The sequence below is a fragment of the Falco peregrinus genome, chromosome 2 (genome assembly GCF_023634155.1).
Source record: "Falco peregrinus isolate bFalPer1 chromosome 2, bFalPer1.pri, whole genome shotgun sequence".
NCBI lineage: Eukaryota > Metazoa > Chordata > Aves > Falconiformes > Falconidae > Falco > Falco peregrinus.
In genome coordinates, this window is record NC_073722.1 from 14,810,290 (window position 1) to 14,836,481 (window position 26,192).

The following is a 26,192-nucleotide window of genomic DNA, read 5'->3' on the forward strand; positions in this document are numbered from 1 at the left end:
CTCATGCTATGTTGCAGTATTTGTTTTAGAATATTTTAATATTTTTACATTTTTGTCACAGAACATACATTACAGAAAATGGACTTCTTTCATTTTGTTTGATCTGAAATTTAAAAAATATTTTATTTTCATTGTCCTTTGCAATGGAAAACAAATTTGGAATCGGGTGTCTATGCACAAAACAGAAGCATCCCTACCAAACCTTGTTGAGATCTTTTTGTTAATCAGTGATTTAAAAAAAATCCCTTTGACTTGAGCTTAAACATTAGACCCCATATATTAAAAATATATAGTATTTCCTGCTCTGCATCAGGATCTCTTCAGCTGCACCTCAGCTGTCAAGTAGGATCTCCCCTTGTTATGCTCAAGCCATTATATGTTTGTTCCTGGCCTCTTCTCAGGAACTGTTCCTTTGGCAAGCAAAGGTATGCACGGAAGACAGGATCATTCAAATCCATGGATGTTTGTTGTGTTCAGCTAGACGGCTACTAACTAGTGCAATGCACAGGGATAGTGAGATGGAATTTGAGGATGATAATCCCAACAGAGTTAGGATAAGAGAAAAGAAACATATAGAAGATCTGCCAGCCATACTAGTGTGATTTAAGTACAACTGCTGCCACATCTGTATGATCGCCTTTATGACAGGATGTAGTGGAAAAAAAGGAAAAGTAGTACAGAAATGGTCTTTAGACAACAGTCTTTGGAGAACATCCTGAAGGAATCCTGGCTCAGTATTTTCCTTGAAGAAGAAAAGAAAGACTGTTGTTCTTGTTAATGGAAAATAGAACTTGTACTCATTTTTAAAATACAGGTATTGGGAAGAAATTTTTCATCATACATTTATGACTCAGTATTTTCCACTCAAAAAACCACCATTCATTTGTTCCTGCCAGATGAGGGCCATATGGAAACTTTTTAACAGCCGGTAACACTCATCTTCCAGTTCAGTTAGTTGTTTTTAGCAAGTATGACTTGATTATAACTGACCGTTCACTCTTGAAGACATATAAAGGAGGGGCCTAAGATAAATTAAGTCGTTAGGAGTCATTTTTGATGTCAGAATAAGACACCAATAATACTGGAAGTTTCATTTTAATTTTGCTAGAGAGATCAACACCAGTGACTTAGTAGCAAGACAGCTGATACTGTGAAGAACTCTCACACAGAAAGATACAGGATGGAGGCTGCTGGGCCAAAAAAAAAAAAAAAAAAGCATGAACAGTAATAGAATATGGTGCTGCAACCATTTCCACCTGGGTCCACACACAGCAACCGATTCCATGTGCTTTTTCAGGACAATCATGCCCTTGCATCTACAGATACAGGACCACCCAGTCATTCCTTTTTCCAGAAAGTTTATCCATAAGCTGAACTTGCACACAAATGAAGAAAGGTTGCTGTGGGTTAGCATGCTGACACCATTAAGTTTCAGGCAGAGGCTCTTGTTTCCTGGGTATTGCAAGGCAGAGTGGACAGAAAACACACCCTACCAAACTGCTAGGTACATCATCAGTGGAATCTCTATTCAGTGAAAGTACTGAATATACAAAAATTCCAAGAAAACAGGATATAATTTTGCCAAGTAAGGATAAAGTTATGTAATTATAATGATATTAGGCAATTAACTGGTAAACTGGGATGCTAAAGGGGGAATTCCAAGCCATTGCAATGAAAACACAGTGCTGAAGTTTTCTAAGAAATTGCTGCTCCTGTTAAAGTCAATGGCAGTTGTACAATTGGCTATATTTGAGAAGGCTTGGCTTCTTTCCTGGGCAGAATCACTTCACTTTTTGTAAGATAATTACAAAAATAATAAACTCCTCCACTGGTCTCTAGGAACTGTTGCATTTTTTCCTGTGATAAAATATCAAGTAGACAATGCCAAACCTGCTTAGAAAATAAAACAGCATTCCTTTCCCCATCCTCCCCAAACGCAAACAAAACTACACCTCCTCCAAGGAAACACTAAAAGAGGTTTTGGTATGTTTATCCTTTTTCATTTTTGCATGCATAACCTCTTTCCATTTTTTTTTTTTTTTCAAAAATAGCATGGGTAATATGGTTATCGCACTGTTTCTAGCCCAGCCTAAGGCGTTAAGTGTGAAATCTTACAGAAATGCCTTCCACTGTAAAATGCTAAACTCTGTTTTCAACCTTAAGAACCCAGACAAGAAAGATTTTCCAGTGCAAACACATCAAATACTCCTTCTTTCTTCATGTGCTTTATGAAAAGTCATCTTTCATAACAAATGATAACTCATAATGTTAGAAGTTTTCTCTACACTGAAGTGAGGAAAAAAGACCTAAGTTAGCTCTTCCTTCTAATTCTGCATATCTGTTTTTCTCTACAACAAGGGTCAGCAGCCTGTAGCACACACACAGAATCAGCATTTAGCATACAGCATACCACAAAGGTTGCATGGGGTCAGGAACCAGGAGCAGATGGAATGTGGGAAAGGCAAAGCTTTCAGGTCTTAACTCCTACTCTCCACCAGCTGCCCAAATGATCAACTAATTAGCAGTGTCTTGCCCCATTGCAGGGGTGTTCATACACGAGTATGGGTTCCATGTGTTGGCTTTGGCACAGTGAACACAGTGATCTGCTGCTATAGTGCTGGCTGCTCAATACACGTTGCAGCCACTGAACTGTGTCTTTTTCCCTGGTTTTGCTCCTCTGCTCTGGCAAGACAGATCCAATGGCTGAGACATCTCTTCCTTTAATTGTTCTTGAGCTGTAACTTGCATTGCATCCCCTTCAACTTGTGCAAGTAAACCAGCTCACTCTAGCAAGCACTGATCGTACCAGACCTTCAAGGTATCTGTTAGTCCTGGGCAAGGATTCAGTTAGGGTTCAAGCCTACATTTAATGTGGAGTGCAGATATAATCTGAAAAGCAACAGTTTCCAAGCCCTTCTGAAATAATACTGGGACAGGTGACCTCTAATTTGATAAAAAAACAAATTTGGCACACTACCATTGAGAGGCTGGCCTCAGTCTGAAACACGATGGATGCTTTACAGTACAATCTGCATACTATCAATCATTCTTCTGGTGGGCTTGGTGCTAACTAAATAAAAGTAACTACAAAATACTTCAATGAGATTATTCAAAGAAGTGGCTTAGCCTAACGAGTGTACATACCCTACAAGTAAATTAGTAATGCATTTTAAAACAATAAGACAGACTGCAGCAGCCAAGTAGTGATTTAAAGAATGTTATATTCATGTGGTAAAAGCTGTGCAAATACCAATTTTAAGGTTTTAATTTCCCTTATAAATATTTTTATCTGAGCAACAACAACATTATAATTATAGTGAACTGTGCTCCCCGGCACACATTACACTGGGTGCTGTTCAAAAATTCCAAAATAAAAGTAAAGACTTCTTAGTTGGATTTCCTTTGTTCCTACCTCTATCCCCTGACCCACCCAAACATAGAAATACAGTGTCATTTTGTCTGGGTCTTAGACAGACAGAATTCTATTGACTTGGTGCACACCTGTAGTGTATGGTCATCATTTGTTCACAGGGTGTCAGCAGCCAAAGAATATTTAGTTAGCAGCCCTCAATGTCAGACAAGGATGCATTATGGCTTCAAAATCCCTCCTGCTAACTCGCAGAATGATACTGGGTAGGGATACTAGGGAGCTGTGGTTCTTCAAAGGGATAGCAACAGCAGCGCTGGCAGGTTGTATTATACCTTACAAGGGCAATTACACCTTTTGAGTGAAATTACTCTTAGCAGTACAATCAGGCAGGCAAGCAGGCAATTGGGCAGACCATTCCATGGCCTCAAAATATAAGTTTCTTTTTGAAACAAAAACAAAATCCCCAACTTTTTCACACATGTGCCAAGAAATAACTGTATACATCAAATGCTGAGCTACGTAGATACATTGCTTTGGCATTTATTTTGCATTCCTCTGTAAAAAACCCTACAACTATACATATCTTAAAAGCTAAACAATTTTTTTATAAGCTACTGAGATCAGAACTAATAAAAAGAGAGGTTAGTCCATGGCAATGAAGGAAGATCAAGGAATAACTAGAAACAACTAAATTTTGAAGTCAGAAATATTTACATTATTAGCATCAAAAAAGACCAGATAGGAATGCAGTCAAGTGTTGCCAATATTCCTGCCAGTGTTTTTGGGATAATGCTCTACCTAGGGCAAAATAACTGTCAGTTACTTTTCTGAGAAGCTGCAAAGATTAATGCTAGTTTTCTATTTGTCATTGTATTTGAATACCTGCCAAGTATTTAAAATGAGATTAAGTTGGACAGAAAAAAAGATATTTTCTTTGCAAACAGTATAATATTGGTAATAGCCAATTAAAAAAACCCACCAAACAAAAACCAAAACCCAAACAAACGAAAAACGACTCCTGTATGATTTGAAGCTCAATCACCATGTTCCACTAAAAATGAAAGCAGGGTAAACATTCAGTGGTGTATGTAAGGGTAAATGGTCTGCACAATGTAACACTGGTAAACAAAAGGTCACTATTTTCAAACCCAGCAGTAAAGAAAATAATTGCTCTTTGATATCAGCCTCCACATCATGATGGATGGTGCTGACTCTGTTCAAGCAAACAATTTATGTCCAGCATTATAGTGTCAAATAACTACAAACTATCAAAAAAATGAAAAGATTAACATATTCCACTAATAAATATGGAAAGTGAATCAATACCTAGCTTTCTCTGTGCACTATGGTAACAATCATAAAACTGTAAACTGAGGAGCAGCAATTCTAAGTTACACTCACAATTATAGACAGCAACACCATGATACAAAAATATCAGTTGAGAAAAATTAAATAAGAAAATTATTTACTGACATAGTAAGCAAAGTTTTGTTTTCCACTTACCGCTTTGGGTTCAAAACCAACCCCTTCAAGAAGTTTAAATTCATAAAAAAATCTTACAAGTCAGAAAGATATTTTTTTTTTTTTTTTTTTGGTAATTTATACCTGCTCTCTATTCCTCAACACAACTGTTAGCTCAGGACAGCATACCTAGGACAGGTAAACTTTCAGCTAGCCTAATGTTAATGACATCACCCACACTGTGACAGCTGAAGAGCAAATGCAGGTCAGCTGCTGTTGTGACAGCTACATCATAGTAAGTTCCAGCTGAGGTGAACTGCTGAACATTTCTTAAATGGTGTCAACTAGAGTAGTCAGGAGATCATAAGCCAGAGCCCCAAGCAATTTGATTAGAATCAGAGAGTAACTGGATTAGCGGAACTACTGAATTAGTATTTGATGAGCTTGCAATTCCTATGTTATCTTCACAGCACTACTAGCTCTAACACCTGCAACATGGATTAGCATCCACCCCTTCATGTGCCAGGTGACTCAAGCCTCAACACAAATGAGATTTGTGCAAAGGTTTGCATTGAGTCTGGTGAAAAAACTAGCTATACCTTCACACAGAAATTCAGTTAAAATGCTTGCCAATTCTATTGGCACGTTCTCATTATTTTCTCTTTTTTTCATTTTAACCAACTTTAACAGGCAAAGTTGGGAGATATTCTCTCCCAAATACAAGACACTATCAGTCAGTCAATTGGTGGTATCTTGTCTCTGTAGCAGGTGAAAGACTTACAGAGCCCAGCACACAACAAATGCTGGGTTCAGTGAGAGAAAGGGCCCCTGCCTTTCATAGGGGCAGCAACTGCACAGTAAGCAGTGCCTTGACTCTCTGGGAGTGCGCCTGCCAACTCTGTTGTCACATATCAGTTTGTAAAACTGAAAAATATCGTGTGCTGAAAGGAAGGCAAAATGCTCTTCTCAAACAGCTGCAGGAAGCATGCCCATCAAGATAAACCATATCTACTGCTTTTTGAACATCCAAGTGTTGGCAGTATGGTTCTGTCAGGGCAGTCTGGGCACAAACCTTCCCTCTTGTACTCCTGCAAGCTATGGGGGTGCCTATTCTGGTTTTAGTCATACTCCAGACAAACCTGAAGATTCCTTCCAGTCATGGGCTGGCTAGACTTCCTGCCTAGAACTACAGTGAATTAAAGAAACACAACTTTTGGCTTTCATAGTAAACATAACATAAACATTTTAAATTAACATTTTTTAAAGTGCTGAAAGGGGTATTTTTGCTGTTTGTTTTTCAAATGAAGTTGTATGTTTCTAAATATCAGTCAAAAAGCTTAGGTTCCAAACTCACAAGCTTTATGGTAGATTTTCCTATTTGTAATGATCAAAATGCAACTTGAAACAAGCTAACTACAGTGAAATCAGCTCAGCCATGAAACATGATTGTAGTTGGAGCTCTGTCTGCCTCCATCCCTATGATTATTCTAAAGGAGAAAGACCGAGTAAGTTATGCTACTATTTATAGTAAAAGGAAATGATAAATATGAGCGCTTAGCAAATAGTAGGCAATAGAGAAAATACAGTAATTTGGAGTTATGTCTTCACTAATATCCAGTAATTCACAGGTGGCATGTTACATCTGTGTGCTGTATTTTATTTGACATGTTCACAATCCTTTTTAAGTCAGTCACAAATCCAAACACGGTTAGCAGACAGGGTATTTAATAAAATCAGATTTATAAAACTATCACTGTGTGAAACAGCATTTCACCTATTAAATTTTTCTAATACACAACCTGCTACTCAAATCAATAAAGAAAACCAATAAATAATGAAACTATGAGAAAATAATTGAGATGTTATCAAAGCTATAAATACATCAAACATTTCTGATGATATAATGCGCTCTGCGTGTTTTTTGCCATTTTTTTTTCCCTTCACAAAATCTCTCCCGATATCTGCAGTTCTTAATCATTTATTCTATAAATACAGCTTACTTGACTAAGGCTGAAATGTGCTAAGATGCAGTAACGTTTCAAATTCATACATGAAACAATTTGGAAGCTTCCCCCAGGCAGTTGCAGTTGCAGCTCCCGCTGCTCTGCTACCCACAATCCCCCCATTTACCTGCTCGCTGGGCTGCCTCAGCCCTGGTCAGGAAGTGGTAAAGCTGATCCAGCTTATCAGGCTGCTCCTCCAGGGACTTCTGCTGCCATATGGCTGACCCAGGCCCTGCAGCCTCCCTCAAGGCATTCCACTTCTGTATCAGAGTGAAGAGCTCGGAGAAGGACTCGTGATAACCCTGTCGCAGCATGTCTATGCAGATGTTCTTCTTGTATGTATTCCTGTTACTGGGAATAAGAAAGATAGGTTTTAAGCCTTTAAACCTGTGTTCTGCCCTCCACCTTACCAAATATAAGTGCAGATAACTAAAACAGCTTTCAGGAAGAGACCTCTGCAGTTCAGCAGTAGGGAAGGGGTATTTTTTCCCCTGCTCAAAAAGCGTTCTGCTAAAATACGATTATGAATGTCATACCCTAGGGAAGTAAACACAGAAATAATGAATAAATACCAATATATATATATTGAAAACATGTTAAAAATACACTGGTATTCTTTAGCTGGTATTGGCAAAAAAGGCTGACTGATGGGAAGAAACCCCCATGTTTACATTAGTTCATGAAAACACAATGAACTCTTAGTTTGCTTTAAAACAGTGCACAGGGAAAAATGAGGCACATTCCAGATGTCAAAACAATGTATATGTTAAATAGTTTTGCTGTAGGACATGATGGCTTGGTTTAAAACGTCAAACAAATGCTATGCCAGAAACATAATCATTAGATATTATTTTGCCTCTGTTTAGCATATAACTTCAGCTGGGACTGATTTACTGATGCAAAAGTTTGATAATTTCTCCCTAATTTTAAAATCAAATGATGCGATGATGAATTTATATCAAAGTTATCTCATTCATAAACTCTGACAAGATATACATATCAAAAAGTTGTGTAATCAAATATTCTTAAGAGGTAATATATCTTTTGAGGTATTATTTATGGAAATAATCAAAATATTTCTTTTATGTGGCATGAAACAATCATTGTGTCCTATCCTGGAGAAAACTATGAGTCCAATGGGACTGCCTGCAACACTAAAGTACAGATGTAAAGGTTTGCAGGCATAGGTATCTATTGTAAGAAAACAAACCTTTGCCCCGGTAAAATGGCCAGGACTCAGATGTGTTAATCTTAGTTTGTGTATTCCATTAAGTTTCCAAACTGTTTTCAAGACTGTCTTTTTAGATTAAAATCCATTTAACTTCAAATTCTCAGCAGCTTTAAAATAAATATTCTCAAGTATTCTGAAATTCTGAAAACTGAGATTTATAGTGTATGTAATAAAATCAGATGAGCTGATGCTAAAAAATAGTCTAATGAGACTAATACTTCCAGCCCAGAAAGAGCTACTGCAGTTCTTTAACAACACTAATAAGATGGAAGTGATGCTAGAAACTTCTTAGCTAGATGTCAATGAAATAAACAGTAATGTAAGAAGTAAATAATCTGCATTATTTCATGTTTAATATGATGAAAATAAAGTCTATTACATACTACATAGATGCACATTAATCCTTCACATGTATTTTTTACATTTCAGCTGCAGAACTAAACACAAAAATATTACAAAATCCTGGTATGATTTAGACTAGACAGAAAGTACTGAATTTATGTTTAATATATAAATACGTGTTTTTTGAGACTGAAAAGCACACATTGTTCACACAGACAGGGGAAAATATATAACTGCTCTGTACCAGAAAACATTTGCAACATTTACCTTAGAAAAGTAAATGACAAATATCTTTAAACATTTGATTTGCCAGAATATGCTGTATTTGTCATACATCAGATGCACAGTATATAGCTTAAAACTACGGTAAAAATATTATGTTAATACCATACAGTGTATTCTTTACTCTGTATATGGAGTATTTTCTTTCTTCTGTTTTAAAATTCTATCTACCTAAAAAGAATTGAAGAATAGACTTAAGAAATTCCTACCAACTTCCAAAGGCCCAGGACTGAATCCTACAGTAATATAACTCAGAGCAATGGAATAACAATCTGCATAGCAGACACACTTATTTATTTATATAACGTGATCTATATATGTGTGTATATGTGCACGCATTAGATCATTAGATGTGAACAAGAAAGGACTGCTAAAAGATCTTAAGTGACTAAACAAAATGCCATTCAGTTAATTGTTAACACTCAACTGCATACTAACTGAGCACAACACCAATATTCATATAAATAGAAAAACCGTCTCAATGTAACATGTTATTTCCTGTAGACTGATGCATTTTAATTGAAGTCAAAGCATATTTTCCCTGCAAGACAGCATTATTAGCAAAGCAATACAGGAAAACAAAACACACAGAAAAATAAGTTAGTTTTAAAAATTAGCGTCAATATTATTTCAATAAATCCCATCCCAATTAATAATGGAAATGAAATAATGTTGAAGTAATCACATGGTACAGAGCACCATATTTTTTTCTCATTTTAAGTCACAAAATATGAAGCTATCTACTATACAACCATTCAAATTTTAGAGGCATAAAGATAAGTTATCTCTCAGTTGTACTTAAAACCAGAAAATACACAATGCACAAAATAATGCTACTGTTGTTTCCTTAAGTTTCTGCAATATATAAGCCACAAGTCACTGATCACACACAAACAATAAAACAGCGCTAGAAATTAATGGTAGTTGTGACACGTAAGAGAGCTTGACACTGCAATGAATTCTGAAATTGTTTCAGTTATTAAAGGGGTTCCAGATGAAAATGCCAGCGTCCATTTTTTTTCCCAGAAAACAGTGCTTTCAAACAGAGGCGTAGTGTAGGTGACAGAAGTAAACTTTTCATGATATCTTGAGATAAACTATAAATCCTTAATCCTCAAACCCCTTTTCATGCTGCTTTTTATGACGTCATGCAGCACGTAAAATGAGAGGTTAAACAGAACATCTCAAGTTTTACATAACCAAAGATTATTTTTAATATCAATATCAGAACCTGATACCTAATTCAATGTACACGATCTATTGTAGAAAATCCAACTGTTAACAGTACGTTTCTACTACATTAATAAAACAGTTTACACTAAACCTTTTGAACCTTACTACCTAATAGAATGATGATATATTATTCAACAAGTAAGTTTGTTTTTCTGCGTCCCGTCCACGCCGATTTTCGGTTTTCTTTGAACAATTACGTTACTTCAGGAAGCAAAACGAAAAAAAAAAAAAAGACTGCCCGGCCTTTCATTTGTTTGAAGTGGAGCCGTTCAAGAGGTTTAATGGTCTCTGGGGGCATCTACTGGAAATCCGGAAAACTGCAGTCAGGACATGTTAATCACGCAGCTGTCAGTGCAGCAAGGCAGGGCTGCAGAACAAAGGAAGGCAGCAGCACGGATTAAACGCAGGGCGCGCAGCACTGCGAGCAACGCGCAGGCGAACAGCGGGGCTGCGCCTCCTGCGCTGCCGCTGCCCCTGCCCCTGCCTTGCGTTACTCGGCGCCACAATGGCACGCAGGCATTGCCTGCAAGCAATTAAACTGGTGGAATTAGAATGAGCAGGCAGCTTTGTCACGTTAGCTGTGTTTAATTTTAAAACGGAACTGTGATACGAATATAAACTTAAAGTCCTCTTCCCCCTTTGAATGATCATGTGCCTGCTAGGAGAAAAAGACTGCAGATGGATTTTTTAAAAAAACACATTATTTTTAAATGAATTCCGACATATCTATGTATTTATGTTTAAAACAAAGATACCAATCAATCTGTTTTTAATTTAAAACAGATTTGCTCAATTTTTTTCCCCCTATGATATTCAACAGATGGAACCCGTAACACTTAACACAAACATAGACAATGCTGAGAATCCGCTGTTTCTCTGTACACTCACGTCTGTCATTACTGAAACCCTGTTGATGTTGCTGCATGTTTATTTACACAGGCTGGGTAAAACAGCGAAATGAGGTCCACGTAGTGGGTCTGCTTAGGTATCATGCATTTGTCCTACAACAGCAGTTACTGCGATGCAGTATTTTATGCTGAAAAATTCTTTGCGCTTCTGTGTGTCTGTCATGGGGGGTGGGGGTGGGTGTCAGAAGAATTTTTAGCGCCTAATAAATAACCACCAATAGTTATAGTTGCCATTTTAGTGGTACCGAGCTACAGATGACGATTTCATGCAGTATAGTATCACACGGGTGGATGCAGTTATTTATTGAATGTGAAGCTTGAAAAGGCACTGATACTGTTAACACTGTTCTTTAAGTGTACCTGGATAGTGTTAACAGGCATTTTACTCTTCTTAAACTATACAGCTACTTTGAATTTTCTTATATGGATTTCTTTTTATTATTATCATTGCTATTCTAAAATAATCTAGAGTCATGCTGAGCCATCGCAGAAACCTGATTGTAATCTGTTTTTACCAGCACAAATATCATAAATACTAACTTTCTGTGAGGTTAATGAAATTACACTGTCGCTACAATCTCAAGGACCTTCCTATGTTATGGTATCGTGCTCTGACAAGACTCTAAAGCAATGCGGGGAGATCAGCACAGTACCATACTACGTTCCCTTTAACTTAAAATCCTGCACAACCAGGCTACTTGCATCCTGCCCTTAACAATGAAAGAAAGAAAAGAAAAAAGAAATTACGAGGCCAAGAGGCAGGTACTAGTGTTAGAGATAATCAAAATAATCAGTACAGCTTAACAGAATTATTTATCACGAGTTTAATTCGCCATGCCTCCTGTCTGGTGTGGTCAATTACAGACAGGCAAAATAAGTGTGAAAGTCTGCTATTTTCAGATGACACTTTTTTTTTTTTTTAATATCAGGGTTCATATCTTTAGATTTTGTAGGATTTAATTAGTACTTTAGGTTAATGCCAGCTGCTGATCACAATAAAACTGTATTGTAGCAATCCCATTTTGTAAAGCAGAAAATGGCATGGATTGAACAATGATAGTATATAAAATATTAAAATGTACTTCTAGTGTAAAATAATTACTCTACCAATTATTATAATGTTTAAAAACTGTATTCAAATAGGTTACATCCACTTGGGATTTCCCTCTGCAGCTGGCAAGTCAATGACTGATATAAATGCCTTAGATAGGGATCACAAAATTATGAAAAAATAATGAAGATATTTTTGCTTAAGTTTAAATAAACAAATACATTTTACTCTCCCCCCATTTTCTGTCTATAAATCTACAAGAAAATTGAAATTTTATCAACTATATGAATACTTAGCTACTTTATGTTTAAGCTACATGCAAACAAACCCAGCATAAACAAGGAGGCACCAGAATTTCCTCACTAAAATTTGAAAAATATATGTATTAAGTAAAAAGAAATACACTATACAAAACACTAAAAAGCAAAGCATGCTATAAGAATTTATAACTTCAGGATGCTCTGCCTAAGAATTGGAAGAGGAATTATTATTTAGTTGCAGCTGGACAGCCAATTTGCAACACCATTAGTGACCCACATCTAAAATATAGTTACAACTTCTGCAGGGCATTGTTAAAACACAAAAAGCACTTACGCAAATATTTGGTAAATATGGAAGCTGAAGACATGACTATCACATTCAGCAACACTATGATCCAGGTTACAGTGGTATAAAACCATGTACTCACACTGCTGAAATCTACATTGTCATGTGTCTGGGCTGCAATCCACCCAAGTTAGGTACAGAGCTAACCTGAAAATACACCTGAGCTGTCTGAGTATCTGAGTTCAATGCGAAAATTTATATACGTACATATTTTGGTAAGTCAAGCCCTCAGCTGGCCAAGGTACATTCTCATGACATACTGCTACTGATACAAAGCTATTTAACTGAAACAGGGCACAGCCCTCTTTAATCCTAGTTTAAAGCCTGATCGTTTAAATAGCTTTAATGAAATATGTACTGGATGGTAATATGTTAAATTGTAGACTATAGTAATCTCATTAAAGAAAGACACGAAAGTACAGTAAATATCATTAAGTAGTAATAGATGGTTAGCTTACACATCAAAATTTTTGATTACTAAGGCGGAGAATTAAATTATATTGGGGTGGGGTGCATATTTTTTAATTCCAAATAATGAAGCTGAAATAGCTAATGTCCTAATACCAAAAGCATAACAGTCACCAAATCCCCAAAGGCTATAAAAAGAATTCCCTGCTCTAAATAGTAAATAAAAAATACCGCCTAACAATTTGTACATACCATGAAAAGGAAGAACATCCACTTGAAATTGACTTCTGTAACAATTCAGATTTTTTTAATATAAGAAAAGGTTTATGGAGCTATGCATTCAGAATTATTAACAGAAAGATGAAAATTAAGTATATCAGAAAGTAAATATGTAGGTACTTCATACCATATATATAAGTACAATAACTTTCAGCCTAAGTAATGCAGTGTTTTTCATCAACTGCCTCAGTCTCTGACTGTTGTCAAAACTACACTTTAAACCTAAATCATGCAATCAAAGGTGGATGCATAACCTGTCAGCAGGATCCTGCAAAGAACATATATACTGAACTTGCTTGCTTTTGTTCAAAGCTACACTGCCACTTTAATACTACATAAAATTAAAAATTAATCAATTATAAACATCAAAGGATGACACAGAAAAAGTATTTTAAAATGAATGTAAGTACTGTAATAATTAAGAATCATAATTAACCCATAAAATGGAAATATAAATTTAGCAATGAACTTTTGGAACATTCTGTCCCTAAACATAAATGCAAAGAAAGCACTAAAAATAAAAATAACAGTGCTATCCTTATAAAAATGTTCTTCATACAAAAGCACACACACATGTGATTACTTCAAGCATAATCAGAAAAAAGCATTATCTTCATTAATCTTTCTGCTTTTCTTTCTAAATTAATTATGTTCATTAACAAAAAGTAATTCCAACCATACTTTATAGACTATTATTTATCAAAATGAAGTATTTCTCAACTTTCCTCTTTTATTTCAGAGCTGACCTAATGGACTGAGAGCTAGAAACATCTGGGTTTGGAACCCTTTCCATTTGACTTGCATCATATTGGAGAAATGATTACATTTCTCTGCAAGTTTCATTCACAGTGTGCAAAATTATCTTTAGAAAAAAGATAATCATAATTATTTACTTTCTTTATCTTCTCAAGCTGATGCTATAGAATTAGCATAAAACCCTATGCAAGGCTATACATGTATTATACTATTGCTATGAACAATTCCCACAGTATTTTTGCTTTTGTTTATGATATCTCATGCAAGTCCCCAACAGAACTTACTCAGTAGTCTAAGGACAAATAGACCACACAGAGATTAAGAGGAAAAGAAAAGAGAGGGTTCACTGTGAGAATTATGAGGAAGTTATGATTGTACCAAGGCAGATTAGAGCGGCTTTCTTTATTTCAGATTCTTTTGTTATGTTAGAGATGCTTCACCTTTATAGAGTGTTTTAAAAATAGAAGTCAGTTGTGTATTGCTTGTACATTATCTTCAGTACTAAATATTGTTGAACTATTGAGAAATGAAAGCACTAGAAATCCATAAGACCAAACTTAGTAAAAACAACAAGTTACATAAAAAAAGAAAAACTTCAGCTCACTGTGTTCTTCTTTATTAAAGTATGTCATGTATTTTATCTTTGCAAGAGTTTGATGAGTTTTTGCAAGTAAAATTCTGTTTCCTCTATACTTGCTAATAGTCATGAGAATCTGTAGTTTGCACCTTCCCATTAAAAATGTATTGTATTTTTTGAAATTATTCACCCCGCCTTTTATCCAGATCATGTCTTTGAAAGGAGGAAGTAGATAATAAATGGAATAATTCATGATTTCCCATTAAATATGAAACTTTCTTTTGCAGAGTTTAGAAAATGAAGTTCTACATAATGTACAGAAGTTGATTAGAACTTTTTTTAACCTTTTCAAGAAAAACCTTTCACATTACACAAATGCACAGAGAAGTTTCTTTAGGAAAGGCAAACCATTCACTTCCCACACAGTTCTGTTCTTTAGATCACTGCCTAATTACACTAAATAATATGTTTTTCAGGCCTGAAATTCACAGAGATCATTCAATTGACCAAAAAGAATGTGTGCCTCTAAGTGGTAAAATATCTTTTTGAAAGTTGTTTAATAAACATTGAATCCTGGTCATGGCAAGCAAGATTTTTAGGAATTATTCAGACAGAAAAAAATACATATTTAAATAATATTGTGAAAGAAATTTAAAATTTATCATCTAGATCAATAAGTGACTTGTTCCATCTCCCATTCTGCAATCAGCAGGGAGTTTGGATAGAGTGCCTTGATTTAAAATTTCTTTTACTATGACAGGACACATTTCTTCAGTTCTGATAAACCCTTTTCCATGGTTTTTAGTATTTAAAAGTGAAGAAACATCCTCATAAAATGTAAATCAGTTGACACAACATTCCACCCATTCTCAACCAGTGCAATGTGAACAAAGAGGGTCATAAGGTGCTCACAGGTCATATCCAAAGATTGACATCAGCAAGAACAGCAAAATCTTGCTAGGACCTGAACATGAAAGGAAAAGAACAGTTTAGTTATTTCTTCTTTTGCTGCTATGCCCTTCTTTACCTGCCTTGAGCTTTTCCTGTCTTCATAGTGTCTCCACAGAAGAAATGGAAGCACCTCAAATCAGTGCATAACTACAATGAAGTACTGCGCAATCAAGGACTGAAATACAAGAGAAAAGCAGAATCTGCACCTACACATTATCTGCCTGTGTCTGAAATTGCCTTTTGCAAACTTCCTAGTAATAGCAGCTTTTCCTCCTCCTTCCTTGCCTTAACCTCACACCAACAAGATATTTTCCTAAGCCTTACTCTTGGTAGTGTCCCTCCCCTGTCCCTTGAGACCCTCACTCCATAACACAGGAATGGTCAAATCCACCTTATAACACAAAATTCCCGAGCCTAAAATATGCATGTTCAAACTGAGAAGCCCCAGTAAAGAACTCAGGATGTCAAAAAGAAAACATGGCAATCTGAAAAGCTATCAATGAAAAAAGGTCCCAATCCATTCGTTGAGTCAAAGACTTCAGAGGTCACCTATGAAGTCACCTTACTAATTTATTTGGTAAAGGTGGCAGCTACTAAAAAGTCTGGATTAAAACCCCAATCAGCTATTTGTGTTCAGCTTCCTTAAAGAACTGGTCCATCAACACAAAAGACTAGAATAAGGACAAATAGAAAAGCAAATAAATCTAAAACTAAGTACCAAAACTCTCGTGATTTAAGTAACTTATTAACAGAGGACAAGATCAGAAGAAGTCCAGTCTAATAGCAGGGCTTAGCAGTCTGTCATGGCTATGATGAAAATAAATAAACCACCCTTCAGGCTAGGTCTTCTCCTCTCCATCAGCCCACAAACCCCACTCTTCTCTTTCAGTGGACTCTCCAGATCATTCTGGCCTCTAGTCAGGTGAAGAAGTTTCTTCCTCTTTAGTCTTGGAGGACAGACGGGGTTGACTATTCCAAGACCAACTAGTAGAAGTAAGGACATAACGCAAGTGTATTGGGTCTGGCTGAGCCCTGTAGCAGCCCTCATAGTGCTGTGCTCGTGCTGGGAGCTAGAAAGGTGGTGATAACACACCAGTGTTTTGAGTACTGCTGAGCAGTGCTCGCACGGCATCAAGGCTTTCTCTCAATCTCCCTGCCCAGTAGGCTGGAGGTGGGCAAGATCTTGGGAGGGGACATAGCCAAGACAGCTGACCCAAAGTGACCAGTGGGATATTCCATACCATATGATGTCTGCTCAGATATAACAGCTAAAAGAAAGGAGAAGGAAGGGGAGGCATTCATTATTTAAGTTTGTCTTCCAGAGCAGCCAATATATGCACTGAAGCCCTGCTTCCCAGGAAGTGGCCAAACATCGCCTGCTGATGGGAAGTAGAGAATAACATCTTTTGTTTTCCTTCACTTCCACACACGCAACTTTTGCTGTTGCTTCATTAAACTGCCTTTATCTTGACCCACAAGGTTTTTTTCATCTTATTTTCTCCCCACCCTGTTCTGCTGGGGAGGGGAGTGATAGAGCAGCTTGGTGGACACCTAGCATCCAGCCAAGGTCAACCCACCACAGAAAGAAATCTTTTATTTACACAAACTGATCTTGAGCACTAACACTTAATCCCTCATTAATTTTCTGCCATCTTTTTTCCTTAACTCTACACAGCTGATACACTGAAAACAGCAGAAACATGAGGGGCAGGGCAGTAAATAACTTGTCACTTTTAATTCTCCCACTAAAGAACGGAAAAATCATCTGTCAGCTGGCACTTACAGAAGCTTTAAAATGGATGCCAGGTAACTTTTGTTCTGGACTTGCTAGCTTTGTGTAGAAATTCTGCCTCAGGAATTAGTGAATGCAACCATCTAAGACTTTTTACAGCTTTCAAAATTCAATAGTTCTCCTGTGTGGGCTTAATCTGTAAATGTACATGTTGACATCTGAGCTGGTCATCCTAAGGTCTCCACAAGCAATGGAGAGAAATAGGTAGTTCAAAAGTATAATTCACCTTACTCTAAAGCAGTTGGCTGAATCCTAAAAGATGGGGTTCAACTCATCAAATTACTTTTTCCATTTTTCCATTATTTCCATTGATTATACAGGGTGATTAACCTAGTCCTCTGGATCAGTTAATTTTGCAGAGAAGGACGCAGGTTTATGGAAGCAAAGAATTGCTACTATATTATATTCCAGTTTTCAGTATATAATCTGTGAAGTAGTTTAATGATTGATTTTCCCAGTATAAGCTGAGATGGCTGGCAAGTGCTCTGGGGGTCGCAGCCCACCTGAGAATGAAAGCCTTTGCCTTTTTGTGTTCCAGATAATCTTGAAGTGGACCAACCTTCCAGTGAATTCTAAGCAGAACAACCCACCATATCTCAAAAACATCTGATCGAATGCATATAACGTAATATTGTCTCCAGCCTGAAAAAGTCGTATCAGAGCATGTCTTTACTAGAGACAAATCTATCAAGGCAAGCTTTCCGTAACTAACACACTGATCCACCACTCCTAAGACAGAAAACACAAATACATATTTTCTGCATATCTATTTCAGCCTATACCATCTCTGTATAATAATTTAGATGTCATCTGAGTACCAATGAGTCTAGAGTGAGGACACTAGAACTCCATCTGATTCACAGAAATACATTAAGTAAAAACACTAACATTTTTTTTGCTACTACTAAACAAAACTGTTCCTCTCATCAAAAAGATTTCAAAGTCTCTCTTTCTAATCTTTAACTCTTTTTTGATGATATGGTCATCTTTGGACAATTTTCATTTGTATGAAGAGGAGAGAACTGTTACTTAATCTTTCTGGCCCTGACTAAAAGATCAGGAAACAGGAATGACAGTATGAAACTCTGATCCATTCTAGACTCCAAACTCATTTGAAGATTCATCCCTGGAATCAATCTCTTGATGGAAAATGCCTTACTTCACAGTTTGTCATGAACTTTTGACTCTTACATCAGTTATAAGGACAATTTTTAATTTTTATTGCAACCTGATTTTGAGCCATTAATGATTTGGTAAGTCAAGACCGAGAAGAGAAAGTATCAGGGAAAGCACACTGAAGGCCAGTGGAGTCAGCCAACCTCCTCATAAGCTTACAGAAGCCTAATTCTGTGACAAGAAAGCAGTCACATTCTGCATTAATGAGAACTTTTACTTTTTTTCCATTTCCAGTCTCCTACACAACGTTCACTTCTTATTTCAAGTTAAAGTTTTAGAGAAGGAAACCAAACAAAATCAATGAAAAAAACAAAGCAATATTCTGTTTTAAAATAATTAAAGCACTATCTTAAGCAATGCTTTTTTTCCCCTTTTCTATCATATCACCCTGAGACAAAAATTATTACAAAGAAAACAAAAAAAGAGAAATAACTCCACATTTTTTCTACAGAAAAATGAGATTATAACATAAGAAAACTTCACAGAATTATTCTCATTTGTGGAAGTTTGAACAGAATACAATACTGTATAATAGAAGAATAACTGCAACCCTTTTTTTCCTTCAGCTATGAAGAAGCTTATCCTAATTTTAAAAAATATTGTGAAGTATACAATTTTAGGGAACAGCCTTAAAGAATGTTGCTTGTTTCCATAAATGTGATACTACCCATACATTCCTTTATTTACGAGGTAATATATTTGTTAACCACCTAACCTGCACCAAAAAGAAAAAAGAAAAAAAAAAAAGAAAGAAAGAAAGAAAGGGTGTTTAATATTAAGCAGGAGTGTGGCTACAAGAATTTGTCTTGACAAAATAATGACTGACTTCCACATTAAACAAAAATACAGATATTTAGGTGGCAAAAGAAAGATAGCCTGTCAAAAAGAAATGCAATAGTCTACATCTGGAGTGGAAACACTATTTAAAAAACTATACCACATATTATAAGCCACTTCTCACAATTTTTAAAATAAAAACATCTGTTGTCAGCTGAGACATAAAAAGCATAACACTGATTTCAGTAAGATCATTTACAGACATGGCATTGCCTAACTTTATAAATTGGTTTAAAATTACAGTTGATGCATTTAGTTTTTTGTAACTTGACTAGCCTAGCACCAATACAACTGTAGCTGCTAGTTTGTTACCATTTGTTTGCTCTCAAATGATTGTATCAGGTTTATAGAACAGCATTAATACATCACATACTATAGAAATTTTGTAACTGCTTAGCTATTATCAAAAGGTAAAATTCTGAGAATAATTAAACACACAGAACATGAACATAATATTTTTAAAGATGTACTTTAAAAATCTCCGTAGAAATAAACCAGAATACATATGATATTACCATTTAATCTTTTAAGAAGCTTTGAAAACCAGCATATTACAAAACAGTACGGAAACACTCCCCTTTGTGTAGATATTGCAAAACAGATAATAAAATTCTCACTTCATTGTGGATTTCCTCGCTGGTTTCCTTTTCCACAACCTCCAGACTCAGGGTTTGGATATAAAAAGAAAAATTGCAGAGGAGCTTGTTTGGTTTGGTTTGGTTTGGTGGGGTTTTTTTTTGGTGTGTGTTTTGTTTTGTTTTTCTAATAGCAGTAAAAGGCTGACCTGATCAAATCAGAGCTGTAACACACACTTTGTACCCCCACGACCTTCCTAAAATAGCAGTGACTTCCTGCATAATCACAGAGAGAACACTTCTGTCCCTAGCGTGGTGTGTCTACTGTGGAAATACACTCGGGCTAAAGACTGAAACAGGTCACTGGGAAGGCTAGTCCGTCTGCAACAATTGTAGCGTAATGACTACAGCAGCACTGCATAGCTGATGCAGAACGAGGGTGACAATAAGTGAGTGTACTTATTTCTGTGCTTGCTCCCTGAGGTCTGATACTTCCTCCTCTCCTCACAGAGCAACTATGCTACCCTTAATTCAGGGGACAGGACCTCTATTAACACAGCATTTGCTTGGGAAGGATCTGTTCCTTATGCTGGTCCAGCTCATGCAGAATGTGACCAAGTCACAGAGCAATCTCAGTTTCCTTCTCTTTAAGCAGGGAATATTTAAACTAGCTATGACACCTAGCATGATTATTATGATAGCATGATCAAACGTAACTGTCCCACATCAACCACGTGTACTCACAGAGCAGTAACATGGCACTTCCCACTGCCTCACCTAACTCACTTTCCTGTCACTGTCAAGCTGCTCTCTCCCACAGACTGTGACCATGATAAGAGTCTGTCTACAGAAACGAAAGAATAAATTGAACTTTGCAAACTCTAGGATGATACATTGAGAAGGTCCTGCCCAATCCCATCACTTAACTAATCTTTAGTCCATCATCTTTGAACCTGGTCTTAATTCAAATGAAATAAGTGGCATATGAGTTTGCTCTAAACAGATTGCTCTCCTAGATCATCGGACCAGATACATTATAATCTTTGTATTGACAGTCAGAACACTTACTAGCATTATCATGTTACCATTGTAAAAATAAAGGCAAATCGGACTTGTATCACAGGAAAGGAAAGCATGCCTGCTGAGTATTATATGGTTAGGTTTTAGGACAATGCTGAAGTTATTACCTCTCAAGTCAAATATGGTAATTTTTTAGATTTTCATTTGAAAGTTTGCAAGTATGTTCTTAGGCTAGGAAGGAAAAAAGAAGCATGTTTTGCAAGAAACTAGCCTGTCGAATTCCTGTCTGATAGAATATTTTTATGCTGCAAGTGTGATCTTGCAATATTAATTGTTAAGGTGCCTAGAGCCCTTGTATATGCATCTTTTTATTATTTAAATATTGAAATAAATAAATCATCTCACTTAAGCAACCAGCAATTCATATTTGTTAGAATTCTTTCATTAATTTTGATGGTGCTGAACCCCAGATCTGTTAAAAGACTCCAGAAGAGTAAGTCATTCGTAGTCTCTTGTAACTCCTAAATGTAAATACCTCAGCTGTAAGAAATCAAAAGTTATCTAGATTTCTTTCATTCACTGGGTTTTTAAATAACTAATGGTGTATTAAATGCTTCACCACAGAAGTCAGCACATGAGCTTGGCTAAATAATAATTCAAAATTACAGGAATGTGTATGTCAGTATACTAAGCTTCCACCCCAGAGGAGATATTTCACAGAGGCTCAGAAAAAAAAAAAAAAAAAGAAAAAAGGAAAAAAAAAAGCAGCACAATTTCAAATGTAATTACTGACACAATATCAACAATAATGTTAAAAAGGTGATATAATACTTTGGTAAATATACAAATTAGTAAAACCAAGGAGTTAAATGCTTTGATATATTTAAGATCAGGAGAAATGAACCATCATTATTTAATATCAACTTCAATTTTTAAATGCCAAGTTCCACTAGAAAGGGTAGGGCCTAGGGGACTTTAAATTTAAATGATTATGATGACTAGAAACAAAGGAAACAATAAACTTATGGATGTTAAAATGCCTCAAAAAAGCCAACTTACGCAGCAGCTTCTTGTTTTGACAACCCTTTGATATTCTTCGCCAAATAATCATCTATGCCATCTTTGTCTTTGATCAAATGAATCCTAAATTTAAATGAAAAAAATTAGAAGAAACACTGTGAGGTGCTAACATATACTTCTACAGCATGTATAATATATTAGCATTGCCAAGTAGAGCTAAATACTGAAATATTGAAAAGTAATATATCAGACATTCTATAAACACATACAAGTATCTTTTTAAATTTTTTGGTCTGTAGCTATTACAAATGTTTATTTCTGAAAGAAAACAGAGTTGGTATTACCTTTCAAGGACCTGGTTAACTGATATTTCTGTCTAAACTAGAAGAAATGGTTTACTAGCTACATCAATAATAATTGATTAAGCTATCCATATTTAAACTGTATTCTAAACCAGAACCATTACATTTTTGCATTATCAGTATGGACCAGAGTGGTCCAATCTTCTTTGTATTTAACTTTTTTCAAAATTAAAAAAAAAAGAAAATCAACGAAAAAAAATCCTAAACCCATCTCAGAATGTTTTCCTTAGTGCAATACAGACTTGTAATACTGCTTTCAGCTTTCCACAGTTTGAGCAGCATATTGCAAAAGGTGGCCCACTAAGGGGGTAATCCACTTAAATAAACAGCAAATTTCAGGATGCATGGACCTGATTTTAAAATTTGAACTGTACATAATTTCACCTTTCACTTGAGCCATCACCTCTTTACATCTCCACTCTGATCCACAAAAGATGCCTTCAATTTTAAAGGATAATATGCACTTACTGATCATGTGTTTAAATAGATTCTGATATCCCAGCTGTAGAGGATATCATCTTTACAAAAGTAATGTGAATTTATTTTTATTCTTCTTTAAAAGAGCATAAAGATTGTCTTGTTAATCACTCAAAGATAAAAGAAATTCAACATTAGTGTTCCACATAAATCTATTGCTTTCCTCTTTCTCTGTCTGTATTACTCTGCTGCCTTTCATTACAGGGATGAGAGTAAATTCTTTTCATAATGTTAGCTAATATAAGCATCATGCTCCTTATTGCTCTGAGAATACCGAAGACACTTCATGAAGTTCATTTAAATGAAAACAAAATAGCTAGAGCAACGTAGAGATATTTTGACATGTCTGTATTTAAAACAATGTAATAGTGAAAACTTCCAGCACAAATAGGGCATTTAAATTTGTTCCAGAATTTACTACTACTGAGCTGCACCAACAGAGGCTTACGCTTTCAAGCTGCACATAACACAATCTATATGAGCTGCTGCTGACCATGCAAAAGGTAAACCTTTGCGATATTGCCATAAAAAGTCAGTTATAATCAATATCAAAATTTTCACACCAAAATAGTCACAATTTAGGAAGTTAGACAATGTCATTAGAATAATTAAGAGATTAGGTAATTATTGTATATTTTAAACTGCTGTATAACATATTTTAAGATAGAGTAAGTTTATATGAGGTAATAGAAAAATTGAAAAATAGTATCTCTGGGTAATTAAATATGAAGTATTCAGCAGACAACACAAAAACCTCTGTCTGACCTTTGTACTTTAAGAATGCAAAAATGAGCTTTCTGCAAAAATCAGTAGGACATAGAGAACACACTAGATATGGAGGTGTGAGGAGGAGGAGGGGGGAAAAGTCCAACCCCCCAGACTGAAACAGTCAACTACAACAAGCAAATTCCTAGGCATTCTGAGGTATCAGCTTGCTGCAATTTAATCTACACTGCAGTTAAAAATCATCTCAAGCTGGAACAAAGAAATACCCAATGCCTTCTCATCTTCACAAAAGTATTTTAATAAAAAACAATCAGGGGAAAACCCCCTAGAATCATATACAATTTAGAACATCACCTGCTTTATATTCAAGGCATAAATCTCTGAGCTGTGATCGGTAACACCATCTAAGTTAAAGACAGCTACAGCCAAGGGGAAAAAACAAAAGCAACAACTTGGAAACTAGTTACTGTTTATGTAAGTTTTACAACATCCTGTATTGGACGGATGCAACTACAAACATGATTATCCATCATAAAGAATTTAAGTTACTAAAAATAATAAATACTCACCTCATCCTGGCTATTGTTATTAATGATGTTAATATAGCAACAACACAGAAACGATGATACATAGGGAAAAAATACACAGCAGAAAATTCCATCAACTCAAATAATCATTGTGTAAAATGGCTCGTTATATGCAATGAGAATTTAAAAAAAAAAAAAGTCATTAACATGAAGAACTGAGACTGTGACTTGGAATGGATGTTGTTTCTTAATAGAGAAATGAGGTGAAGATGGCACTGGCTAAGAGCCACTGTTTCTTTGCTTCCAGAAGTTGTCACTTGTTTTTCCTAAACTGTTTTAGCCTTATTTCTCCAGTTTTTCCATGATGACTCACTATATTTCATAAATAGTTTATAAAAAAAGACTGCTACACCTGTAAATTGGTTCCTATTTAATTTTATATTTCTCACTTATTTAAGACAAATATATTTTAATCCAACGGACATGTACCCCAGAGTTAGTATTTTACACCATGCATCCCTATAACTATTTCTGTTACCAGTCTACACAGCGAAAATATCGTTACTGGTTTTGTTCGAGAAATAAACATCATTACAAATACACCTGGCTTTTTAATCAAGGAAAGAACAAAGTTGCATAAAGGACCAAACTGATTCTCACATAACTTTCCCCACTGCCTATTCTGTTAACTCAGACTACCTTTCTCAAAATTTCCTATCAAAAAATGGCAGACTTTGTCTTGCTGTAATCACTAGGCATGTACAGCATGGTCTAGACCATTACAGAATCACACATTTCCTTTCTGCAAATAGCTGCAACTTCTGTAAGACTGCTGCAGAATTATGTTCTTGAACATGAACCTTCCCAAGACAAGGAAAGAAACAAACCTCCTACCGCTGGGGTGAGCTCTCCAGCAATGTAGTTACTGGAAAAAGTGATGGCTGCAGAGTATGTCTCCAGCCACAAATTTTTTTTTTAAAAAAGTAACTGTAAGACACCACTGCATGTCCTTATTCTATCATTGTATGAGAGGACACCTATCAGAATGAGTCCCTCAGAAAGACTGGGTGCAAGGATACTGTGTTTTGAGATTCTTACTGCTTTTAGACATGGACATGTAGCTGCTGAACTCTGAGGTGCCTCAGACCTTTCAGGCAAAGGCTAAGGGGAATGCTAGAATCAGGGGAGGGGTGGGAAGGGGATTAAAAAAACAAAAAGAGGAGAAAGAAGAAAACAACCACAATTCTTTCTGAAACAAAGGCAATTTCAAGAAAATGAGCACAGCAGAGTAGTAACTGAGATACCAGTACTCACTGAGGGAGACAAACATGTACAGATACAAGTAACAGAGTGCAACATCAGTGCAACGGAATAGAAAGCCATGTAGGCATGTGCAAGAAGATGGCTTGGAAGTATTATGTCACTGTTGTTAACTCTCTCAATTATTAAGTACAGGATAAAGTTTTTCAAGCCAGTTTTCTTCATTGTATTTTAAGAGACATGAAAATGTTTTGTGCTTGTAATGGGAAAAAACCCCACACCTTGTTTTTTCATCCAAACCAGTACATTTTCAATGACCTACATTTGTATCAATGCTAAACGGAAATAACTTCCTACAGCTTTTAAAGAGGTATTGAAAAACTAGGATGAAATAGCTACCTTAAACAGAACAAATTTCCTATTTTGGTTTTTTTTCCCTTTTAGTTATGAAACCACCCTAAGTGAGAATTTCCTTGCCTATGATTTTTTCAGTTTTAAATATTACAAAAAAGCAAACATAATTTCTCACCTTGGCATAGCTGATCGAAGCTATTCACAGTAAAAATGACACTGAAAGAAAAGAGGTACGTACCTTGCAAAGTCTAATGAGGGGCAAACAGTCTGCTCTATGAACCTGGGATGCTCCCTTGGGCTTTGTAGGATTGCTTGAGGCAATACATTCATTTTAACTAAAACAAACAAACAAAACTAATGTTACTTGAAACAATGTCTTCACAGTGATGCAGTTTCTTATCCTCCTTGTGCTTCCCAGTCAACTTTCTTTCATTTCCAGTGCGTTATCTGTGAAACCAGATTCCAGTTCCACACAAATATTTTCAGGCCTCATCATTAATTCAGTAGGACATAACGCATAGGAATGGTCATGATCTTACTTTCAATGGTTTTCCCTCTCATTGGAATGCTTTTATTTGCACAGGGACAACTGATTCAGGAACGTTCTT

General features: G+C 35.9%; 1 protein-coding gene across 1 annotated transcript in view; it reads right to left on the reverse strand.

Moving 5' to 3' along the window:
* The window catches only part of TTC29 (tetratricopeptide repeat domain 29), a 135,917-nt gene extending 110,003 nt beyond the window's left edge, over positions 1-25,914 (reverse strand). The window contains exons 1-3 of the mRNA XM_027795212.2: positions 25,823-25,914; positions 21,918-22,001; positions 6,962-7,185 (exon numbers count right to left, since the gene is read on the reverse strand). Of these exons, the coding sequence (XP_027651013.1) occupies positions 6,962-7,185; positions 21,918-22,001; positions 25,823-25,914 (400 nt within the window). The remainder of the gene's footprint in view (positions 1-6,961; positions 7,186-21,917; positions 22,002-25,822) is intronic.
* Positions 25,915-26,192: the final 278 nt, after the last annotated feature.